The sequence below is a fragment of the Heterocephalus glaber genome, unplaced genomic scaffold (assembly GCF_053883595.1).
Source record: "Heterocephalus glaber isolate CG9 unplaced genomic scaffold, H.glaber_assembly_v1.0 deba00001600, whole genome shotgun sequence".
Classification (NCBI taxonomy): Eukaryota; Metazoa; Chordata; class Mammalia; order Rodentia; family Bathyergidae; genus Heterocephalus; species Heterocephalus glaber.
Window position 1 is genome coordinate 41312592 of NW_028258372.1, and position 20514 is coordinate 41333105.

The following is a 20514-nucleotide window of genomic DNA, read 5'->3' on the forward strand; positions in this document are numbered from 1 at the left end:
TGTGTTTCAATAAAACTTTATTTATAGAAATAAACTGAAATTGCAATTTCACATCATTTTCATGCATCATTTGAAATGATTTTTCTTTTGTATTTTTTTCAAGCATTTAAAAGTGAAAAACAAGGACCCGGGATTTAGCTTCGTGGTTTCGCCACCTGCCGCGCAAGCGCAAGGACCCAAGTTCGATCCCTGGTACCAAAAAATAAAAAAAATTTTTTTAAAAAGTGAAAAACCTTGTATGAAGCCCTGGGCTCAATCCCCAGCACGAGAGAGAGAGAGAGAGAGAGAGAGAGAGAGAGAGAGAGAGAGAGAGAGAGAGGGAGAGAGAACCATCCTTAACTTGCAAGGTACACACAGGTGGCAGGCTATGATGTCCCACCCTGCTCCGTGGTGTAAGGTGTAGGAATCTGTCTCCATCATGCTTCAGCTCCTCAGTCCGATTGTTCCTTCTTTGTCCCTTTTCCTTGTTCCATTCCTTCTTCCCGCCCTCTGCCCTCATCTTTTCTCGTCCATGGGACCCATTCAGTTTCCGCAACCTGGCACGGAAGTCAGCGCCCGCCCCTTCCAGCGACACTTTCGCCACAAGCCTGTGTCCAGCCACTGTGCCTGGCCAGGGTCCTTCTGTTGGCCCATACTCCTTAGCTGTGTGTTTTAGAAGCCGACATGCCTCCAGCAGTGTCACAGTGTGCTAGAGAAAGAACCTGGCTTGGTCGCTACTCTGATTGGAGTTCAAATCCTGCCTCTGCCACCAGCCAGCACTGATCTTTATCTCTTCCTTCTCTGGCAGTCACTGTGCCCGTGTCTGGTGCTGCACTGTTGGAAATGTGAAGGTTGAGTCAGCAGCTGGGAGACCTGGGGCCTGGTTCCAGCTCTGCCTTTTAGGAACCCTTGTCACTTGAGGGGTGTCAGGGGACTGGAGGGTCAGAGACGTTTGCATCCAGATACACAGACCAGGATCTCAGAAGACGGAAAGATTTGGGAGTCAACAGCATGTAGATGGTCCCACGGCCACAGGGGAGGATGACATCATGCAGACAGAAAAAGAGGAACGCCTGAAAACACCCACAAACCAGTCTACCCCGCTGTGGCCAGCAGGTGGCAGCAGAGGCCACCAAAGGTGTTCTGAACTCCGGAGAGAAGCCGGTTTGCCAAACTTCGGGTTGATCTGGTTGAGCAGCAGTGCCTGGCACAAAGTATAGAAGAAGAGCCAGGGATTTAGCTCAGTGGTTCCGACAAGTTCGATCCCTGGTACCAAAAAAACAAACAAAGTGTAGAAGAAGGGAAACTAAGTCAGCAAAAGTGGTCCGTGTAGCTTTTTCCAACTAAAAGCTAACTGGATGGGGCTCCACCAGGCGTTCTCTTGGAAAGAGCCCTGAATTAGGGGTCAGAAGCGTCACACTTGTCTAAGCGTAGGAAGAGGAACACAGGCTCCCATCTCCAGGCCGCACAGGTGCAAATCCCAGTGCTACTGTTTCCCAGCTGTGTGGCCTTGGGAAAGTTACTGGACCTGTCTGTGTTCCAGTCTCTTCAGCCTCAAGCTAGGGATGGCGATGATCTCTATCTCTGTAGGCTCCTGTGAGTGTCAGCTGATATTGCATGAAGAGCTCTTAGAACAGGGCTTGGCACAAAGCAAGTGCATAGAAAGATTAACAGTTAATATTATTATCCTTAAGATCATCCCTGAATGGGGACCCCCACCAGGGTCCCTCCTTCCCAGGAAGAGGCCCCAACATTCAGAGTGCGGGACTCAGAAAGGTAGCAGTGCACTTTCATGCCACGTGGGAGCCCCCGATTTCAGACGCCTGTGATGGGCTGGGGGGTGAGGCGTGAGCTCCTTACCCATCACGTGCTTTCACCTGGCCCCAGGCCCTGTTTCCGGTCCCCTTCCTTGGCCCCGCCTACCCCAGGGTCCCCGTAAAAGGCTCCTAGAGCTGGATTCGGGTTAACTCGGGGTAACTCGGGGAGAGGGGGCCAGACAGCCCCTCAGGCTCCCCATTTCCGCCTTCCCTGCAGTACTACTTCTCAGGGGTAGTCTGGGGTCCCAGACTGCCAACTGAGCAACTGCAGGGAGAGGGGTCTAAAAACAACTGGACTGGGGATGTAGCTCAGTGGCACTGCGCCTGCCTTGAAAACGAAAGCGCAAGGCCCTGAGTTTGATCCCCAGTACCAAAAAACAAACAAACAAAAAACAACTGAGATCAGATGTTTTCACTCATCTGCGGCTGGAAGCTGGTGGGGCTCCACTGCTCCTGAACCCATTCCTGACCCCGCTGCTCAGAGCCCGGCCTCTGCAGGGCCTGCACCCCTCACCCCGTGGGGGCAGTGGCCACCCCGTGCTGCTGGGCCCATGCACCAGGTGAGTCTTGGGCACTGGAGGCTGCCATCGTTTCCAGGCATTTGATACCTACCTGAGCTGGTGGCATCAAACCACCCTCAACTGCCGGGAAGGGGGACCTATAGTGTCCCCTGAAAGTCCCTCTCTTCGGGAGCAGGGGCGTGAACTGCTACTGATGCCCATTCCGGACATGCCTGAAGCTGAAGGGTGGGCAACCTCTGCCTGGCTCTCTCTGGTTCTTGAAATGTGTGTGGGATGAGCAGAGCACCACCTGGGCCTGGGAACCCTGAAGGGAACCAATCAGCAGCATGGGTTCAAACGCTTGGAGACCCAAAGCAAACTGAGCATTCTGCTGAGCCGGGGTCCCTCTGAGTCCAGGGCCCTGTTTGACAGCAAGATGACACATCCCTGAAGCCAGCCCAGCTGAGGATATCCTCCCTCTCTCTCTCTCTCTCTCTCTCTCTCTCTCTCTCTCTCTCTCTCTCTCTCTCTCTCTCCCTCTCCCTTGCCCTTCATTCATTCTTCCTCTTTCATTTATTTTGCACTACTGGGGATTGAACCCAGGACCTTGCACCTGCTAGGCAAGCCGCCTACCACTGAGCTCCCGACAGACCGTGAGCAGGTTCTCTTCATGAAGGAAAGAGCTTAGAGAAGTTAAAGCACCGCAGGCCCAGGTGACACACGGTCAACGAGAAGCATGTGAGCCGGTCGCTCCTGCGGATACACCGTTCATCCCCTGCGCATCCGCTTCCGGCGGGCAGAGCCTCAGTGGTGGAAGAGGGACTGCAGGAAGCTGGCATTGAGCAGGGGCACCCTGAGGTGCGGCAGACTCTCCCCGGTGTGAGCTGCCTGTGCTGGGCTCCTGGCGTCTGACTGGGACGCGGAGCCAGCTCCAGCATAAGGCAAGAGGAAGGTGCATGCCTGCAGCCCTGCCTCGCACTGAGACTGGGAAGTGCCTTCGCCTCTCTGAGCCTCAGTTTCCTCACCTGTAAAGTGGGACAACCCTGTCTGCCTCAAGTGACCATGAGGGCTAACTGTGGTCTGGAATATTCAACACCTGAGGCAGGTCAGCTGCCCAAGCAGCCTCAGGCTCTCCCGCCCCACTTATACCTTCTCTGCCTGCAGGGAGCCCCGCCTGCCTCTGCCCCTCCACAAAGCAGCCCCAGCTCCCTTCAGCTCTCGGCTTCTCCTCCAGGCAGCGCTGGCTGGCGAGGGAGTTCTCTTCCAGGCTGCCTCTCCCTTAAATAACCTGGCAGCGCCCTCTGGGGTTCAAGGCTTATTGCGAATCCTGCCAGTGAGAAGCAGATTAAGATGGCAAATGTGGGGAATCCCCAAGCTGCTGGACTCTCATCAACCCACTGTGGCCCGACTCCTGCTGAGGGGCAGTCAGGGCCCCCTCAGAGCTGACAGTGCACCTGCTTCCTCCTCACTCCCCAGCAAAGTCTCACCCAAGTCCCCACGCCCCCTTCTCCTGCCCTGTCACTCCCAGGGGCGCATTTCATCCCACAGGGACAGTCGGGGCTTCTGACAACCCCTGGCTGAGTGAGGTCCCCGCCTGCTCGGCTCCCACCTGCCCCGGGGATGGCTCCCTGGAGACAAAAGTCCCTTCTAGTCCCTCCCCAGCCCGGGCCAAGACAGGAAGTTGTCAGCTAGGTTGGGCAGGCACCGCAGGGCTGAAGGACCCTGGTGCCCCCTGAAAGAGAGCAGATCCTCCCCCCGCCCCAGAACCGAGCCAGCTGCACCTTCAGGCTGTGGGGCGTCGCCCGCCCCTTGCCCTCTCTCTGGGAGTAAATATTGGATCAGGTTTAGTCACCAGCTGTTTCGTGAAGAGCAAAGTCAGTCGTGGGTCTGTGAGTGGCTGGGATCCAGGGGAAGAGACCTGGAGAGACGTCAGTGCCCTGGGGACAGCAGGCTGGGGAGGTACAGATCCCGGGCGGCAAAGCCCTACCTTCCTCAGCTGCCAAGGCACTGCTGAGTCCCACCATCCTGTGAGGCCGCCCCCTGAAAGGGGTCTTTCTTGCTCGGCCACGTGGCTCACTGGCCTGACTCTGGACAGCTTGGTGTATGCAGGTATTGTACCTGGCCATACCTGTTCACCCAGCGAGACTTCCAGCCACAGCCCAGCTGCTCAGAGGCCTTTTCCCGGGGAAATGACGGACATATTCAGGTGCATTTTGGCTGGACATACCTGTTCATTCAGGTGTGGGGCCCTGGACCCTGCTGGTCACCCAGGTGTGCTCCAGCTGAGCAGGCCCAGTACCTGCCCCTCACTCCATTGGGCTGTGGACCTGAGAGCCCCTGGGAACCCCACCTTCTGGTCACAGGGCTCAGCCAGAGGAAAAGGGGCAGTGGCCCAGGCTGCTCCCTGTCCCTGACCCCTGCTGACCCCTCCCTGTTCTCCCAGGCCCCACTCCCAGCCTTTGGGCCACACCTGGCTATGCTGGGGCCCCAGAGCCTCCCAGGCTGCAGGAAAAGGGGAAGCTGGTCTGGGAGGAAATCAGGGAAATTAGCTATGATTCCAGGGAACAATGGACCCCAGGGCTGGGTCCACTTGTGGTGCAGGCAACATCCTGCTGGTCCCGACTGGGTACGGGCTGAAGAGCAGTGGGACAGCTGCCTTCCCTCCGCCCTGGGCACACGTCCCGAGGGGCTCGGAGGGAGGGCATTTGTCTGGGCTATGCTAGCCACAGAGGACAGCACCGTGAGTCACCACCACAGCTGTGCTCACCTCTCCCTCCCTACATGGGGGGCGAGGTCACAGTGTGCGCCTGGGGCCCATCAGAGGCAGAACAAACCCAGGGGAGGCGGGGAGTGGAGGGCAGCTTCCTGCCTCCTCAGAGTCGGGCCCTGGGCTCTGCTGGATGCCAGCCACCAACCCAGCTGCTGAGTGCTACCACGTACATCAAGCAGCACCTGTGGCTATCCAAGCCTTCAGAGGGTCTGGAGGCTCCAGCCACTGGGTCTCCCTTGTCTGCCCCTGTAAACTCAGCTTCTTGTTTGTTTTCTCTGCAGCTCTGTCCTTCCATCAGGATCCAGATCTGGAGCATGAAGGGTCATGTGCAGGGTTCCAGGGCCTCTGGGGTGGGCTGGGGGTGCAGGCCCAGGCAGCTGGCTTCTTTCCTGTCTCCTGTTCCCAGCCTCATGCTGGGCAGGACTCAGAGGCCTGGGGCTTCCTCTATGCCCTCCGGGGGATCATGGGTGGCTGGAGATGTGTGTCCAGGGCACGCTGCTCTTCAGGACAGCTTTGAAATATTTGTCCAGAATGGGTTTAGAAGAGGGGCCAAGGGTTCTGTGGCAGTGAGCAGAGGGCAGCTGCTGGGGCGACCCTGGTCCCTCTCAGCTCTCCAGGCAGTACAGAAGCCCTAGGGGATGGCCAGCTCCACCCTCCACCCCAAGAAGTCACAACTGCAAGGGGAGCACACTTGTACCCTAAGAGGCTTGGGAACAGTTTCTCCTGGCACACATCTTGTTCCAGGCCTGGGTGTTCTGTGCACCTGCCAGCTGGCCCAGGCCCCTGGCCAGTTCCAGCTCCTGGGCCTCGGGGTGGCATCTCATGTAGCTCCCTGTTGGCCTCCATCCCATCAGCCCGAATGCTTCTGAAGAGGCAGTGCACGTGCGCACGTGCATGCGTGTGTACGTGTGTGTACGTGTGTGTGTGTGTGTGTGTGTGTGAGAGAGAGAGAGAGAGAGATATGGGTGGGGTGCCCTGCTGTTCTCAGGCACACCTGGAGCTAGGATCTCAGGACTCCTGTCTTTAGCACCTCACTTCCTGGTCCCAGCGTCAGAATCTCCTGCAGCTCCACCTTGTCCTATGTGCTCTACCTGGGCCCTAGACATCCCCATAGGAAAAACTGGGGCTCCCTTCTCCTTCCAGACCCACTGGCTTCCTTTCCCCAGGACTCCCCAGATCTGCTCCCCAGGTCACAGGAGGGCCTGGGGCCCAGAAGCTTGCATCTCATACCTCTGGCTTCCCTTTTGCAGAGCAGCACTGGGAGCAAGGCCTCGCCTTTGCCCAGTCCCTCCCCACTGCCTTCTGGAGCCCCCCAGGAAGGGTGGGGAGCCTCTGAGGCCAGGGTCTGTGTTTAATTATGGAGCAGGAGCTGGGCAGTGAGGCGGCTCCCAGCAGGAGGGTTCTGGGCACCTTGGCTAATGAGATGGTGCCAGCCAGCTGACAGTGGCAGGCCCTGTAATTTACGGGGCCTAATTGCTGTGGAGGTTATCGCTTGTAATGTGATCAGAGCCTAGGCCTCTTCTTTCTAACCCAATAACCGACCAGCGACTGGCGGTGGGGGAAATAGGCTTCTGGTGTCTCCCACATGTTTCAACCTGGATCTGCTACTCAGCAGCCCCGGGGTCGGCCACAGGCTCTGTGGGTCCTGTGGGTCCTGTGCCTCTCCGTCCAGGGAAGGCGAAGAGGGGAACCTCACACTGAGGCCCCCGTTAGCACCTGGCCCAGGGAGCCACTGCAGACAGTGCACAGGTCAGTCACCTGTGGCTCTCAGAAACGTGGCTTTCAGTTTTTTGAGGCAGGGTCTCACTATGTAGCCCAGGGTGGCCTCCAACTCATGCTCCTCCTGTCTCAGCCTCCTGAGCACCGGGATGACAGGCGTGCACTACCATGCCTGGTTTCTTAGAACCTTTTGAAAATCTCACAAAATCTCTTCTCTCTCTCTCTGCAACCTAGCAATGGCTAACGTTAACAGTCCTCTTATTATGTTCCAAGAAATTTACTAAATTATTTGCATACATTTCTACCTACCCTCATGATGGCTCTGTGAGAGCAGTCTTGTCCCCTTTCTACAGAGTAGGACATTGAGGTACAGGGTGGTGAATAATTTACTCCTGTCACAAAGACAGGATTACACAGAAACATGCAAATTTGTAGTCTCTAAAACCCACTGTCTCTGTCTCTGTCTCGGTCTCTCATGGACCTCACACACACCCCACAGAGTCCATACCGGCCTGTAACCTTACAGTCTTGGCCCTGTTTTTATACCCACTGCTCAGGGGTGTGAAACGCCAGTTTTTAGGAGGTCTGAACCCAGATAGAGACTTCCCCGAAGGCAGCAAATGCAGCTGGCAAATTGACCGAGAAATAAACTTAATTAGTGTTTATGGGCAGAAGGAAAGAGAGGAAGCAACCGAGTCAGGGAACGAAGAACCCTCCCTGCCTTCAAGTTCAGAGTGGAAACAGACGATCTACACAGAGTAAAATGGAATTCATTTTAGGTGCTGGGGAGCAGGCCCAGGGCTTCCGAATGCTAGGTAAGCACTGTCCCGCTGAGCCACACCCAGACCCACAGGAGTCTTTAAATAACAGTTCGGAAGAGAAGAGCTGCCACGGTCCTGACTAGACAAGCGCGCTGCTGCTGGCCTGGCCCAGTGGGGACTGGGCTGGTGGCAGGACTAGTCGGGTGACTGAGCGGCAGGCCCTCCAGGAAGAACTCACCCAGCGTGTATGCGGTGTTCCTCCCTCGTGCCACTGGCTTTGTTTGCCTTCTCTCCAGGGCAGTGGGTCCAAAGACTCGGGCTAGGGCTCTTCCTCCTCTTGGTACCAATGGCTCAGCAGTCATCAGCGCTGCCCATGTCCTTTCTTTGCCTTCGGTTCACCCCCCGGACCACTCCTACCTCAAGAGCTGGCCTTGTTAAGGCCCAGTCTAGGGGACCAACCAGCACAACTTACATAAGCTTTCATGTGGAGGGGGAGAGGCTCAGCAGCCCGGGACAACTGGTCACCCTGGCAGTGGCTTCCTAGTTGCCAGATTCAATGGTGCCTTTCAGTCCTCAATAATCTTGACCTCCAGCTTCTCCTGACTCCCAATTCTTGGATGCCCTCCGTCCACCTGGGTCTGATCTCATCTCTTCCTTCTCCTCCTCTTTTGCTCGCTCCACTTTCTCTGCCAATTCAGCCTTCTGCCATTTTGGTTCCCCAGACCCCGGCAAGAATCTGCTATATTCTGGGTACTGGGGCAACCATTGCAAAAGTCATGGTCTCTGGCCTCCGGAAGCTCACAGTCCATAAAGGAGACAGACATGTAGCCCCTATGCCTAGGGAGACACACAAGAGAGACGTGTGCAGAACAGACAGGGGAGCAATCCATCCTGTCTAGACAGAATCAAGCCATGTGTATCAGGGAGGTGGTAACTCCTGAGCTGGGTTTTTTTGTTGTTGTTGCTGTTGTTGTTTTTGGTACTGGCCGTTGAACTCAGGTCCTTCTGCATGTGAGGAAGGCAATGGAACCACTGAGCTAAATCCCCAACCCCTGAGCTAGATTTTGAAGAATGAATGAGAGTTTACTAGGTAAGGGGTGAAGGAGAATGCTTCTCCATTTGGTAAGAATATGGGCAAAGACATGAGGTAGTGAAATACAGCAGTGTGTGCAAGAGCAGTAAATGTGCTTTGGTGTGGCTGGATATCTGCTATACCATGGTATAGAGCAATCAACACAAGCTGGGAGGGCCAGATCACAAGGGGCCTCATAGGTCATAATACCCACAAGGGATCCCCTGGATGTGTCTGAGGAGGCCCGCAGAGGAAAGGCTGTGCATACATGTTCTGATTCTGGGGAGGGCTTCCTCAGCTCTCAGTAGATTCTGAAGGCATCTCGGGGACCCAAAGGCCCACTTTTTGGAGCTACTGGAAGCAACTAGGCAGAGGATCCCATTGTCAAATTTTTTCTGAGTTGAGATCTTGGGCTGGGAATGTAGCTCAGTGGAAGAGAGCCTGCCTGGCATGTGTGAGGCCCTGGGTACCATTTCCAGTATCACAAAACAAGGCCAGGGATTTAGCTCAGTGGGCCCTGCGCCTGCCTAGCAAACACAAGGTCCTGAGTTAGATCCCTGGTACCAGAAAAAACACAAAATCCCAGTATCACAAAACAAACCCATACATCAGATCTCTCTGGTGACGGTGACCCAAGAGAGGGTTTTGAGGGAGCGGCAGATTTGGTTTTTTTTGTACCAGGGATCTAACTCGGGTCCTTGCACTTGTGAGGCCAGTTTGCCACAAGGTTCCAGCCTCAGCTCTCCTCTTGGCCCTGAACAAAGTCGCTCCAAGGTAGTGTGCCACCTGCATAAGCACGTGTCTCCCGGGCCATCCGACAGGCCTTCTGGACATTCCCAAAGTCACCATCAGATGTCCTACCAGCCTCTCCAAGTCTGCCGGGCCATAGCTGAAATTGGCATCTGAGCCGAGCACACAGCAGATGCCAAGGAAATGCCACCTGGACTTCAGCCCAACTCCACCGTGAACTCACGATTGGGATTTGAGGGTTTGGGTTTAGGTCTTCCTAGAGATTGGTCAACTCTCTTATCCAGAAGCCTCAAAAATTCTTAAGGTTTTCTGAAAAGAAAACCTATTGTTCCTACCCCTATCTTCTTTTATTTTAGTTGAACAGTAACTGGGTGTTCTAAGCACATATTATTACAATACAACACAAGTGGGAGTCTTTGGCCCCAATCCATAGGTGAGCAAACCAAGGCCCAGGGCTAAGAACTGGGGCTAGAAAGCCCAGGAGAACCGGCTTCCCTCTGTCCTTCTGACCCTGCCTGGAGACCCTCAGTGACCCACCCCAGCCAGCATGGCCTGCATCCCCACCCAGCGACTGTTCTGGTCCAGTTGCCAAGGGACACTTTCCTATGTGCTCTGGCTCTCAGTGGTGGTTTTGTTGCCATGGCAATGCATCAGCCTGCTGTGCATGTGTGTGTGTGTGTGTGTGTGTGTGTGTGTGTGTGTGTGTGAGATAAATTTGGGAGGCCTTGCTAGATGCAGAGGTGGGGTTCTAATTGGTTTAATGGTTGCTAGGTTCAACAAGCTCACGATTGGCTGACTGTTTACATGATGACTCTGTCTGGAACCTTCTGGGGATGCAGCTGTCACCCTACTGAAGTCCAGAGTGGTCATGAATGGGGTGTGTGTTTGTGCAAACACATGCACGAGTGCACACATGCCTGTACATTTAACCCAAATGGTGAAGAGAAGCTGTACTGCCTGGTACAGTGACGAGGCAGAGAACACTGGGCTCTCTGCTGGAATCACATGGGAACCAAAGAAATGATATTTTTCTCCCAATTATACCTGGTCCACATAAATCACTGGAAAACAATGGCCTGGGTTTAGCCAGAGGAGTAAGAAACTGGTCTGCCCAGCCGAGTTCTGCCCTCTGACTCGTACCCCTAACCAGCGGGTTGTAAGGGGTCGGTCCATCCTCCCATCTCTGCTGCCGGTCTCTCCCTCCTGCCAAGGGTATCCGTGCCCTTGGAGAGCCCCTCTGTTCCTACTCGGTTTCCCACTTAGCATGTCTTCACTTGATTTCTAGAAGCCCAAGAAAGGCCCTCAGCCAAACTCTAATGACCTCACACCCATGCAATCGCTTTACAGTTTACAAAGCAATAGTCTCATCTAATTGTCACATCCTGGGAGGTGGGCGGACTTGCATGTCCTCCCATCTGGCTGAAGAGGAAAACTGAGGCCCAGATAAACAAGTGACTCCCGATCTTAAGGGCAGAATCAGGTCTCTAGCCACCCTGGGATCCCCATAGTGCTATCCAAGCCCATGCCTGCTTGGGTGTGGGGAGGGCCCAGGAAAGGCTGTAGCTGTGTGCAGAAGGAGGCTTTCTGCTGGCCCAGGTCTTCCTGCTTGGATGCTGCAGCTCATGGGGGGGAAGCCAACAGGCTTAAGTTTGGGTTTCCAAAAGCCTGCTATTCAAATGCACTGCCCACACAGTTTGAGAGGGTGAGCGGTTTTCAGCTTCCCCACTCAGCCCTCAGGCGCCCAGGGAAGCCTGTGCTGTCTGCATCGCGGTGGCGTGAATCACAGCAAGGAGGAAAGAGGACCACAGAGACAGGGGCTGGCTGCTGCTGGGGTCCCCGCTGTCATCCCACTCAGGCCTGCAGGGCCACGCTGCCACACCGTGAGAGCACAAGAGCACCCAGGGCCTCTCAGGGATGCCATGGATCCAGTCGGCCAACAGAGGGAAGGAAGGGGCTGCAGGGCCCCCAGGGGAGGGACCCCAGGAGCCAGGGCCAGTGGAACCCCAGCTAGGAGTCTCTGGTCTGAGGCTCCGGAAGGAGGGAGTTGATGGTCCGCAGAGGAGGGAAAGAGCAGAGAGCATTGATTGGGTGCCAAGTTTACATCTCATTGAAACCTCCCAGCAGCCCCAGGAGAGGGGGACTGTTACCGTCCCCCGGTTACAGGCAGGAAACAAGTCAGAGATGGAGCTGCCCAAGGTCACGCGGTCCCCGTGTCCTCAATCAGTGTCCTCAATCAGTGGGAGGTGCGAAGTCCCGCCTCAGCAGGAGGTGGGCTGCTGCACAGAGCCAGCGCTGAGAGATGGCCCTCACCCTGGCATGAGAGGAGGGTGGGCACACCACAGGTCTGGAGGGAGGTTTTCGAGCACACAGACAGGGAGCAGAGCAGGAGGGTGACCCGGAGCACATGCTTACAGCCCACTGGCATCCAAGGCACGCACGCGCGTGCCTCACCTGCCCCCTCCCTGCCTCGGCGCACGCCCTTTCCACAGACACCCACAGCCCACCCGCTTCCCTGGCTCTGAGCAGCAAGATCCAACATGGGCCCTTTCTGAGATACTTGAAGGCTCCTGCCAATGGCTCCCAGGCAAGGCACTGTGTCCCCCTTCTTCCGTCCCCAGCCAAAGGCAGATCTCAGGCTGACCAGTGTCTCCCAGAAAGAAACCGTCTCATGCTCAACATCCTTCTCGCCAGGACAGGGCTGGGGCAGAAGCGCGTGCGCACCATGGACCAGCCCTCCTCATAGGCCTGTCCAGCGAGTGCAGGACAGAGGGCACAGCCCTGGGAGGAAGCAGGGCTGGACAGGGCCCACACCGGATGCTGCTCTTCATGCCAACCCAGCTTTTTGTTTTGGACCCCTGAACTCAGATGGTATGGGAACCATGGCCATGGACCTGGGTTCCAATCATGGCTAACTCCTTGTGGGACTTTGGACCAGTTCAATCTCCCAGGCCTCAGCTTCCCCTTCTGTAAAAATGAGAGCTGACCAGCACTTACTATTCTATACAGCAGCAGCTCGTTCTCCTCCCCGCCCCCTTCCTTCTCCTTCAGCATGGGAGATTGGATACAGGTCCTTCGAACTGAGCTAGCTACAATGGTGGTCCTTTTTCAATTTTATTTGGAGACGAGGTCTTGCTAAGTTGCTGAATTGCCCAAGCTGGGCTCAAACTTGCATCCCTCCTCCCTCAGCCTCCCAGAGCCTTGGGGTCACAGATGTGCACTACCACCCCTCAGCTCTGTGCAGCTTTTTGGATGACTCCTAGTTGGCCTGTGGGTTTGATCCCGAGAAGACACTGCATTGCCTGTCAGGGCTGGAGGTGGACACGCTGGCTCTGGAGAGGTACCACTGCCAAGGTGGGAACTTTGGAAGGTTAAGCGACCTTAGAGGACCACGCAGAGGAAGAGGCCCTGGGCTATCATTGTCAAGGAAATGGAACCCAGGGCGCCAGGTGCCAGGTGGAAGACCGACACTTAGAGATGGGCACTGTGGGACCCAGCCCCGGTGCCCTGGCCCGCCCCCCTGGGGTGATCCAGTCCAGAGGCCTCCTTCCCTAGTCAAGTCTCAGGGCCAGCCAGGCCCCCCAGAACAGCCACCAGCCCCAGCAAGGAAACCGGAAGAGGCACTTGGACCCTGTATCCCAGAGTGGGAGAAAGGGTTGGGCACCCGGACTGAGGGAGCCCTGGGGATTGGCAGCTGCTGTGGGCAGGCGGGAGGGATGGGGGGAGGAGTCAACGTGTACATGTGAAAAACTCGGGCGGGGGCCGGGCTTTTCTCTTCCTCCTCCTCCTCCTCCTCCTCCACCCCCTCCCTTCCCTTCCCCTCTCCTCCTCCTCCTCCAGCTCAGGTTGAAGCTTCTCTCGGAAGCCACTCACCTTTCTGGAGTGCAGGAAGCGCCCGGAGCCCGGCAGGGACCCCGGCAGGGACCCCGGCAGGGCGCAGGGCACGGCGCTCAGCCCCCGGGAGCCCGGCAGTGGCTGGCGGGAGCGGGCGCGCCGCGACCCAGGACGCGCGGTGAGTCTGCGGGTGCGGCGCGGCTGGCGGCGCCGGGGACGAGGTCGGAGCGGGGTGACCGCGGCGCCCGGACCGGAGCAAAGGTAAGCGGGCGGCCCTTAAAGGCGCCGGGCTGCTTCTCAGCGGAGCGAGAGGCTGGAGGGCAATGCCCGGGCTGCGAGGGGAGGTCGCAGGTCGGGAGCGTGGGTGCATGTGTTGGGGGCGGGGGTCCCCCGGAAAGGCCACTCCCGAGTTCCAGGCGTCCGGGAAGGAGGGCTGTTTCGCAGCCGCAGACCCGCGCCCCGTGGGGATTCTCCATCTGGGACTCCCTTGGCCCCCGAGCTGTTGTCCGAATCCTACAACGCAAAGTTTTCCGCTCAGTCGCCAACCAGGTGCTTCCTAAGCGCCCTTGCTTCCGGGAAGGGCAAGGGTCAGGAGTCCCGGGTGACGAGGGTCCCGATCGCCGCCTTGAAGGGCTTTCTGGGCTCCCGTGAACTTTCCAGATCTCAGCCGGGGGCGGGGGGTGGGGGGGAGGACGGAGCCCTGGGGAGAACGTGGACGGACACGTGAGCCCCGCAGGTCCCGGCGCCGGCCGGGGGTGCCGGGGCGGTGTCAGAGGAGGGGCCGCTGGGGAAGGCGCCTCTGCCCTCGGTCACCCGGAAACCCCGAGGGCCGGTGACCCCGCCCCCACACCCCATCGGAACTCGGGGAGTTAAAGCAACGGTGGGGAAGAGGTGGGGGCTCGCTGGGCGGCGGCCGAGGAGGCTTGGGGATTCGCTGCCCTCGGGCGAATTCGGAATCAGAGTGGGGTACGGGCCGGAGGCCTCTGTTTTCACCCGGTGAGGGGGCAGGTTCCCCGGAGCATCTCCGGGCCTGTGGTGGGAGGCTGCAGGGAGACAGTGGCTGTTTCTCGGTACTGAGAGGTCAACACCGCGCTAGGCACCAGTGCTCCCTTTTACTTCCCTCTGAGCTCTTTCTGGCGGTGGCCCTGAGAGCGTTGAGGCTTAGGGGAAGGGTCAGGTCCCCAGAACTCCCGGGCGCTGGCTGCTGCGGTCTCCCCATCATACCCCCAGCCCAGCCCTCCGCAGCCTTTCCCACTCTGGCGTGTGGCCTGAGCCTTGTGACTCACAGAACCCCTGGCTGGCCCCTGCCTGTCAGCACCCTGCGAGATTCTGCATGCTCCTGTCCCTTCCCACCCGGGCCAGGCACCAAGGATAACTGGATGTGGCCTGGCCATCTAGCTGACTTGAAGGTCTCCAGAGGTTCCCCACCTTTAGCTTGCCATGGGCAGGTCCTGGGAAAATGCCACCTAGAGTCAGGAGAAGGCAAGGCTGGGGGTTGTATCCCAAGGGGTCTCTTAGGAGAGGGTGACTTTGCTGCAGCAGAGCTCTGGTGCCAGCCCCTCTCTAGGCAGTTGATGACCTAGAGGGCTAAGGTCAGCTCTGCCCTAGAGCCTGGCGTGGGGTGTCCCTGGCCATGGGGTTCCTGGGACTCTCCCCACCGGCTGCCCAAACCTGCCAGGAAGATGGAAGAAGTCCACCACTCAAGCCAGGAGGAGCTTCTTCCAAACACATGGGAGCTTTTCAGAGCCAGTATAGACTTGAGTAAGTTAAGTCTGATTTCTGAATGCCTTAGTGACTGCCATTTATTGCGTGTGTGCCAAGCAGCTGGGCGTTATTATTATCCCCATTTGACAGGCCAGGAAGCAGAGACCAGTGCAGAGGTGGGATCCATCTCACTTCCGCCTGTCCCCAAGCCCCTGTCCCCAAGCCTTGCGCCAGCACAGGCAGGTACCAGCCCACTCTGGAGCCCTCAGTCCTTAGGGGGAGGAAGGATGGGGGTGGTGCCCTGTGTAATGAGGCTCCCCTTTGTCCTGTGCCAGACAGAGCCAGGCTTCATCACGAGTGGCAGGAGAGAGGGACCAGATCTGAGGTGCAAGCAGGTTCCTGAGATCTCAGGAGACTCTACTGTCTCGTGGGGACACGGGGCCTAGAGGAGACGGGGAATTTGTCCCCTCTGCAGACCATCTGTGCTCTACTCGGGCCTTCCTGTGCCCAGGGGAACAGGCCCTACACCGTGTGGCAAAGCCTGTGGCCAGCTGTGCCCCACCCAGCCTCTCTTTGTGGGGTTACCCCATTTTAGAGTTCTGTCTAAAATCTCTATCAACCCTTCCTCTGATTCCTTCTTTCCTTTCGTAACTAAGCTTGGGACCTGAAAGCGGGCACACGGGTGATGTGCAGGCCAGCTCTAGCTGACCTTGTGACTCCCCTCTCCCCAGCAAACTCCTGAACGTCACTGACCTCTGTTTCCTCGTGCGTGAAGTGGGGCTCAGAATAGCAAGGTTGTTACAGGAACTTAGGTTATGCACAGTGCCCTTAGCAGAGGCCAGCTAACCAGTCACACTGGTGGACATTCACCTGGAAAGGGACTGTCCCAGACACGGCAGAAGGACTGGCGCAGCTAGTGACCGAGGCAGCTTTCCTACACCCCGAGGGCAGGAGGGCCCGGGGCGGCACTGGAGAGTCCTTCCTGCTGTTGGGGAGGAGGGCTTCAGATAAGAGAATGAGGTTGAAGGGGAACCTGCTTCAGGGACTGGGAATCTGTGCTGCTGGCCCCACCTACTGGCTTCCAGAGTGAAGGAGGAAGCTGCCAGTCTCCGGCCCCACAAGCCTTTGGCAGAGCCTCCTCTCCCTGGGATACTGGACCCTCTCCTACTACTCAGTTATTAGCAGCCCTGTTCTGCTCCATTGTCCGAGAGGGAGGAGCTGGCTTGGATCCAGACCCAACCAGTCAGCTTCCCTTTGGGAATAACTTGCATTTCTTGCCCTTGGCTCTGTCCCCAGATGCAACCTTCTCTCTCCTACCCTGGACCCTTCACCTTTGCCCTCCAGGCGTTCCCTGCTGAGTGGGCACTTTCCCGTCTCAGGTGGGAACACACCAAGGTCAGTCTCATCTGAGCCTCTATGGCCATAGCTCTGTGCGAAAGAAGGCACTCGGAGCCCAGCTCTGCAATGCTCAGGGACCTGGATCACCCCAGAGCCAGTGGCCAGGCCTGGCAGGAGCGGGCCTGTGGTGCAAAAGACAGGCCCCCTGTCTGCAGGGGAGCCCATCTGCACCTGAAGTCCCCAGGGCTCTGTCTGTGGAGGAGCAGGGCTAGGGAAACAACTGAGGTTTGGCTTTGTTTTTGGGTTTTTTTTTGGCACTGGGGATCAAACTCAGGTCCTTGCGCTTGCGCAGCAGGTGGCAAAACCACTGAGCTAAATCCCCAGCCCCTGAAGTTTGGCTTTGAACTAAAAACCGTCTTGGAGCTCCCTGGCAGCGTGTATGGCCTTGGTAACTCAGGACACTGCTCTGGAAAACACTGGCTAAAACTCTAGAAGGGACAGTGGCAAGAGCTCTTTCCTGGAACTCTTAGTGATGGCCCTCACCCGTGTCCCCCTGACTGATGACCATGTCATGGCTGCCTGATGTGTTCATTCGTTATTTGTATGCTGCGTGTTTGTGTTTGTCCAGCGCGGTGGGGCAGTGTAAGGACTTCAGGATGAGCCGAAGTCCTGTCTCTGCCACTCAGTAACTGCTTGCTTTGGATTAAGTCATTTGCTCACAGAGTTTCAGTTTCCTGTGCTGTAGAAGGGGCGGGTGGCAATATTACTTCCGGTGGTTGTCCAGACTTAGTGAGATCATGTCCACTGTTCTCCGCCTTCCCCTCGCCTGGCGTCATACTGAGTGCTGGTGATGCAGGGAGGCGGCAGGTTCCCCTTGGCAGTTGTTGGTACCTCTGGCTTCTACTTATGTTTTCTGTAAAGCCAGGGTCCCCATAGACGCTAGGGCTCAGGCCCAGCGAGGAAGGGAATTCTCTTCTTAGAATGTGTCTTCCTTTACTGTGAGCACCCTCTCCATTTTCACCACTGTCACAGAAAGTTTTGTCAAAGCGCTACAGTGATTTTGCCTGCGCACCTTGCTTGCCTAAAGAAGCCTGCCCTTGGGGCCGGGGGTTTAGCTCAGTGGTTCCACCGCCTGCCTCTCAAGCACAAGGTCCCGAGTTCGATCCCTGGTACCAAAAAAAAAAAGAAGCCTGCCCTTTCCTGCCTGGGGAGTCCCCTTGGGAACCAAGCCACTCAGCAAAGGAGACCCTTGTGGCATGACCGGCCCAGGAGGAACATGGCTGCCCCACAGCCCCACCCCTGCCTAGAAGCAGGTGTGTGGCAGGTGCCTTGCCACAGAGCTTCCCTCAGAACTGAAGCAGTGCAGGGTCTCCAGGCAAGATGAGGCTAGGAAGGGGTCACAGAGCCCCTCCTGGTCCTGATGTGGAGCCCTGCCGGCAGCCTGCCTGGTGAGGGCTGGGCTAGGGTCCACATTCTGAGCTGACGGCAGGCTCAGTGTGGCCCCTCCTGTGGAAGGCACCCTGAGTGTGCTGCTGTCTTCTTTGGTCCTGGGGCCCAGCAGCCATGGGGGGATGAGTAGAAAGGACCCTGAACTCCAAGTCACAAGCCCAGTTCTGGTCTCAGCTCTGCTCTGTCACTCTGAGTCACCTTGGGCAGATTACAGATCACTGCCCTCTCTAAGTCTAGCCTCCTTGGCCTGAAAAACAAGACCACAGGCAGGGGATTTCTGAAGCCCCACTAACGTGCTGGTTTGTGGCTTCGGCCTGTGCTGGGGGCCCCAGGCAGGACGCACCCTTCTGTCCCACAGATCCTTAGAGCCCATGTGACCAGGATCCCTGGTCAAATGGCCAGGGAACCTGGAAGGCCTCACCCCTGTCAGAGAGGAGAAGAAAAGTCCCTCCTAAAGAGGTGGGTGCTGGATTTAAAGAAGCACTGAATGCTCAAGGGCGAGGTTGGTGACCCATAACTTGGCCAAATCCTGCCTGCTTTTGTATGGCTCACGAGCTAAGAATCGTCTTTGTATTTTTTAGAGTGGGTGGGGAAAATTTTTTTTTTAAATAGTATTTTGTGACACTTAAAGAACTACCTATTGGGCCAGGGTTTAGCTCAGTGGTTCCGCCGCCTGCCTCGCAAGCGAAAGGTCCCGAGTTCGATCCCCAGTACCAAAAAAAAGGATTACCTAAAGGGCTGGGGTGTATCTCAGTGGCAGAGAGCTTGCCTACATGCTAATAGTCCTGGACTGAGTTCTCAGCCCCATAAAAACAAAACAGCAACACAAATGGACAAACACAATCCTATAAAATTCAAATTTTAATGTTCTTAGGTTTTACTGGCACATGGCCACACTCATGCATTTACAAAGGCAGCTTTGCATAGATGCAGCAGATAGTGCGGCCCACAGAGACTAAAATAATGGTTTCTGACCTTTTACAGAAAAAGCTCCTGACCCCTGCCCAAGATAATCATAGTTCCCTCTAGGCCTTGCACTAAATGCTTCTGGAATCTCAAACTCAAAACTGCTTTTATTTAAAAGGAAGCATTGGGGCCAGGGATTTAGCTCAGTGCTGTCTGTCTTGCACACATACAGCGTTCCCAGGTGGTATGCACCTGCCCTCTGCCCCCCCTGGGACCTGGGGGGGACATTGAGGCAGAGGTGGGCCGGTGTGTCTGAGGCTCAGGGGTTTGGGGGGCTGGAGCTGTGGATTGAGAGTCATCAGCACATGGGTGGTGTTTCCACCAAGGGAGATGATGAGGTCACCCAGGAAATGTGCATCATGGGGAAGAGCAAAGGGCCAGAGAGGGAACTCTGGGCGTGGGCCGGCGCAGGGATAGGAGGAGGAAGTGAGTTCTCCAGACCTGGGGGAGAAGGTGGAGGGGAGACCAGGAGACCAAGCTGTCATGGTGGCCGAGGCAGCAGACCGCCAGGTGGGAGGCTGAGGAGGGTGCCTCGCGCTGAGAGGTGCTTGTGGAGTGGGTGAGTGAACAGAAGAAGCCCCTGAGGAACCTGGGCCCTGGTTGGTGAGTGACACTGACTGGGAACATCTAGAGAACACATGTAGGCTCTTCGGAGGCTCCTCAGAGGAGGCCGTGGTGGCTGAGAGGGAGGATTGGTGGCCTAAGGGAAGGTGGACCAGGCAGAATGAGGATGGGCCATCCAAGTGGCCAGGGGCCCAGCAGCTGCTTTTTCAGAGCAGCCACTCAGTCTGGAATGAGAAAGGTTGGAGGAGACCGGCCAGAGGTTCCTGTCAGAGCGTGGACCTGGGGCAGTGTGGGCCAGGCTGGTGGGGCCGGAGTATAAATAGGATGCTGGGAAGCCCTCCCCTCCCCTCCCTGCTCCTGAGACTCTGAGGTCCCCAGGGGAGCAGGCTTTAAAGGCCCTTGCAGTTCTGTGGGTAAAGTTGGGCATAGAGAGAGAAATCAGAGACTCGAGTAAGGGGCTGTGACAGGCTGCCGAGAACTGCACTGGGGTGAGGGGAGCTCAAGGGTGGTTGAGCTCGATGCCCTTTATTCTATTTGTTGTCTAAAAGATGGGGGCAGCAGCATCTGCGCAGAAGCAGGCAGAGAGGAAACAGGTGTTTTTGATGATTTAAGGAGGACCTAAGAAGAACTAAGAAAAGGTTGCCTACTTTGGATTTAAAATTTTTTCATAGTTTTAAATTTTTAATTGACTAATAATAAGTATACATATTTATGGGGTATAATATGATATTTTGCTGTATTTATGCTTTGTGTAATGATTAAATCAGGGTAATTAGCACATCACCATCTCAAAATATTTATCACTTCTTTGTGATAGGAAGACTTCAAGTCTTCCCTTCTAGATATTTTGAAATGTACAGTATATTAGCTAGTCTCCTTGCTATGCAGAGAACACCAGAGTTATTTCTCCTACTCTAACTTTGTCCCATCCCCTTGGATCCCTTCTCGAACTCTGGTAACTGCCATTCCTCTCTCTACTTCCGTAAGTTCGGCTCTTTAAGGTTCCACATATGGGTGAGATCACCCTGTGTATATCTACCCATGTCTGGATTATGTCACTCCATAAAATGTCCTGTGGGTTCACACCATACTATCCCGCTATGAATGTATACCACGCGTGAAAAGTCCATTCATCAGTTGATGGACACCTACGTTGTTTCGTATCTTCGTTACTGTGAATAACGCTGCAGTGAACGTGGAAGAGAAGGTGCCTTTCTCTTCAGCACACTGATTTCAGTTCCTTTGGTATATACACCATCATTGCAATTGCTGGATTGCAGACCCTGGGAGTTTT

At 56.2% G+C, this 20514-nt stretch overlaps 1 protein-coding gene and 1 long non-coding RNA gene across 4 annotated transcripts in view; one reads left to right on the plus strand and one right to left on the minus strand.

The window, feature by feature from the left end:
* On the minus strand, positions 1 to 13345 carry LOC110345294 (uncharacterized). The gene is made up of 2 exons (XR_002388522.2): positions 13239 to 13345; positions 1 to 1618 (listed from the first exon to the last, which is right to left on the minus strand). It is a non-coding gene; the product is annotated as an uncharacterized LOC110345294 (long non-coding RNA).
* Cdk18 (cyclin dependent kinase 18) overlaps positions 13324 to 20514 on the plus strand; it is a 23417-nt gene continuing 16226 nt past the window's right edge. The window contains exons 1-2 of one of the 3 annotated variants that reach the window (XM_004862098.4): positions 13324 to 13460; positions 14808 to 14960. In XM_004862098.4, coding sequence (XP_004862155.2) covers positions 14882 to 14960 — 79 coding nt within the window. In that variant the 5' untranslated portion in view covers positions 13324 to 13460; positions 14808 to 14881. Of the gene's footprint in view, positions 13461 to 14807; positions 14961 to 14989; positions 19216 to 20514 lie in introns of those variants that run through there. The other 2 variants (XM_013078628.3, XM_004862100.4) reach the window with 2 other exon arrangements.